The sequence below is a fragment of the Gekko japonicus genome, unplaced genomic scaffold (genome assembly GCF_001447785.1).
Source record: "Gekko japonicus isolate JY-2015 unplaced genomic scaffold, Gekko_japonicus_V1.1 scaffold170, whole genome shotgun sequence".
Lineage (NCBI taxonomy): Eukaryota > Metazoa > Chordata > Lepidosauria > Squamata > Gekkonidae > Gekko > Gekko japonicus.
The window spans coordinates 306,968-310,280 of record NW_015160212.1 but is presented as its reverse complement, the minus strand read 5'-3'; the positions used below and the strand labels follow the sequence as shown (position 1 = coordinate 310,280).

Genomic DNA, 3,313 nt, shown 5'->3' with positions numbered 1-3,313 from the left:
GACTCTTCTCCTCGGGACTTTCTGATTCCCGCAGAGGCACCCGACCGTCCCGCTTAGCCTGCTGCCAGGCCAGTGAGACCCCCCACCTGACCTCCTGTCCCTTGGGTCAACAGGAAGGGGGGCACTGGCTTGGCATGGCCCTAATGATGTCCTCCTGACACTCGGCCACATCGGGGCAAACCTCTCTTCTTGTGGGCTGACGTGTCGTTTGCTCCTCCCCTCAGCCTTCGCAAAGTCCCAACCTGTCGCCGGGGCTGACCGAAGGTCCCAGGCTCTCGACTCCAAAGCAAAGAAGGAGAAAAAGAAGCCCAAACCCAGGACGTACTTTCCCGAGACCTGGATCTGGGATCTGGTGCCAGTCAAGTGAGTCAGCCCCGAATCGTCCTGGGAAGAGAACCCCAGTATAAGGATGCCGTCACGTGCCTTAGCTGTCACTGGATGATGCCCCTGGCCAGGGCAGTATTGGGATTTGCACCTTTCTACAACTGTAGGGGCTGGACAGAATTCTGTACCCTGAATCCCTGTCTTGCCTTAACTGCCTTTGCGACGGAATGGTCCACTGTTGTAATATACTGGGTTCGGACAAGTAGAATTGATCAGCTCATAGTTTATTGGAACTTGATAAAACACAAGACAACTTGCAGGGGCCAGGACCCTGCGTAAATCTGTGAAACACACCCCACCCAACACACACCCCACTTCCCATGATAGGCTATTTACATGGTGGCTATCCCTCATGGGCTGGGCACAGGATTCGAGGCGGCCGATAGGCTAGTTCTCGGATCCTGGCCCACTATTGTTTAAGACCCTTAAGCTGCGCTTGTTCGCCTGACCACGTGCGAACCCAAGCACATGTGCAGTCTATCTTGATACACAACAACTGTCTTCCCCTTACTAGTTTTTTCTTTTTCTAATGAACTTCTCCGGGCCCTTTCTCCTTACAAAGATATAAACTTGCCTTCTTGCCAGCACAGATGCAGATGAGACTGAAGGACAAAATTCCGGGTCCTTGGGCCATTCATGGAGCTGGACACATTTATTTATTTTTCAAATTTTTACCCCACCCTCCCAGCCGGAGCCGACTCAGGGCGGCTTACATAAAAGCAGATAGTTACATTAAAAGCATAAGTTGCAATTAAAACAAATAATAAAATCATAGTAAAGTGCCAGTAGTTGTTTGTATTCTTATGACGGTAGCAGCCAGTAGCCAGTATACAAAGTTGTGTGCAGTGTTCCCTCTAAGCTGAGTTAGTGTGAGCTAGCTCACAATTTTTTAGCCACTGGCTTAAACCTTTTTGTCTTAGCTTGGGAAGGAGGGCTCCAGAGCAACCTCATTTATGCCGTAGCCACATCGCTTGTTCACAACTTTCATGCCAGTAGCTCTCAGAGTAGGAGTTTTGCTCACAAGACTCCACAGCTTAGAGGGAGCACTGGGTGGGTGATGCGTGGGCTGGCTCAGAGCGTCCTGTGAAGGAGGTCAGAGGGAAACCTTGTCTGAGGCTGCCGGTCTCAGCATCTTTTAGGAAGGCTTGTCTCATTACCTGAGTCCTGCTAGAGCCAAGTCCAGCCGCATCTTAGAGACCCACAAGCCTTCGGGGTATGAGCTTTCTGATGAAGAGAGCTTCGACTCTTGAAAACTCATGCCCAGAACATCTTCTTGTTCTCTAATGTGTTCCTGGATTCAAGGCTGGCTGCTCTGCTGCAGGTGAGGACAGCTCCCCTCTGGAACGATGGGAGTCCTCACTCTTGAGGGAGGTGAATTCTGTGGCGATGAGCATTTTAAGGAAGGGAAATCTGTACGGCAGTTTTTGTCTGCCACATCCTCTCAAGGGAGACTTATAGTCAATGTTCCCTCTAAGCTGTGGAGTCCTGTGAGCACAAATCCTACTTTGTGAGCTACTGGCATTAAACCCATCCCAAGGGTGACTGGCAGTGGGGCAGCGATGGAGTACCCCTCTCCATCATTGGTGTTGTGCAATGCCAGGTCGATTAACAACAAAGCTGCTGTCCTTCGGGACTTTGTGATGGACCAACAAGCTGACCTGGCATGCGTGACCGAGACCTGGGTCAGGGAGGGGAAAACCGTAGCCCTGGCCCAGCTTGCTCCACCTGGTTTCTCGGTCCTTCACCAATCACGGACGAAGGGGAGGGAGGGAGGAGTGGCTATCTTCATTCGGGAGGCTTTCTCCTTCAGGGCGCTCCCGGCCGTGGAGATCGCGGGCATTGAGTGTGTCAGAGTGATGCTGGAGGCTGAGGAGAGTCTGGCAATTTGGGTGCTGTACCAACCGCCTAGCGCACCGGCCAATAGCCTGCCGTCCCTGCTGGAGGCCGTATCAGGCTGGGCGCTAGAGCACCCTCGGCTGTTGGTTGTGGGGGATTTCAACGTCCATGCCGAGGACGCGACCTCCAGCCGGGCTACGGACCTGGTGTCATCCATGGCGGCAAAGGGACTCTCTCAGGTCATCATGCCCCCCACGCATCGGGCCGGACATACGCTCGATCTGATCTTCGCTGCTGGGGTAATGGTGGACCGGATTACTGCAATAGCGGTACCATGGTCGGACCACCAGGCCCTGAAGGCTCGTCTGAATGTGCCACCCCGACCCCGCGAGGCCAAATGGACCCTATGAGACTTCAGATGGCGTTGCAGGAACCGAAGCCCCCTGGCAGCTCGTTGGATGAGCTAGTGGAGGACTGGCACGACTGGCTCTCCGCGGCCATTGACGAGATTGCTCCCAGGCATCCTCTCCGGACTCGTATGAGGCAGGCACCCTGGTATACCCAGGAGTTGCGCCAGCTGAAGCGAGAACTGAGACGACTAGAGAGACGGTGGCGCTGCGCTCGCGACGAGGCGTCCAGAGCATCTTATAGGACGTTTATGAAGGCCTATGAGATGGCAGTCAAGGCCGCAAAGAGGGAGTTCTTTGCGGCCAGGATTGCATCTGCTAGCTCACGCCCGGCACAATTATTTAGTACGATTCGGTCATTGACAACTCTGCCACAGGGCAGGCAAAATGTAAGGGAATTGGACATTGGCTGCGAGGCATTTGCAAGCTATTTTGCAGATAAAGTCTTGGCGCTCCGCCATGACCTCCCCGCTACAATTGATACAGTAAGTGAACTTGAGGCCACTTGCACGTCTTTGGAGCCCGGTTTAGTGAGTTTCTGCCCACTCAGCCTGGAAGAAGTTGACAGATTGCTTGCGGTAGTGCGCCCAACCACATGTGACCTTGACCCGTGCCCCTCTTGGCTCATTAAGATGGGTCGCGAGGGGTTTCGAGGTGCCCTGCGGGAGATTATTAACAAGTCTCTC

The 3,313-nt window shown here is 53.7% G+C and overlaps 1 protein-coding gene across 1 annotated transcript in view; it reads left to right on the top strand.

Moving 5' to 3' along the window:
- LOC107109242 (alpha-2-macroglobulin-like protein 1) overlaps positions 1–3,313 on the top strand; it is a 130,462-nt gene that overhangs the window by 77,619 nt on the left and 49,530 nt on the right. The window contains 1 exon segment of the mRNA XM_015409819.1: positions 206–363. Within this exon segment, the coding sequence (XP_015265305.1) occupies positions 206–363 (158 nt within the window).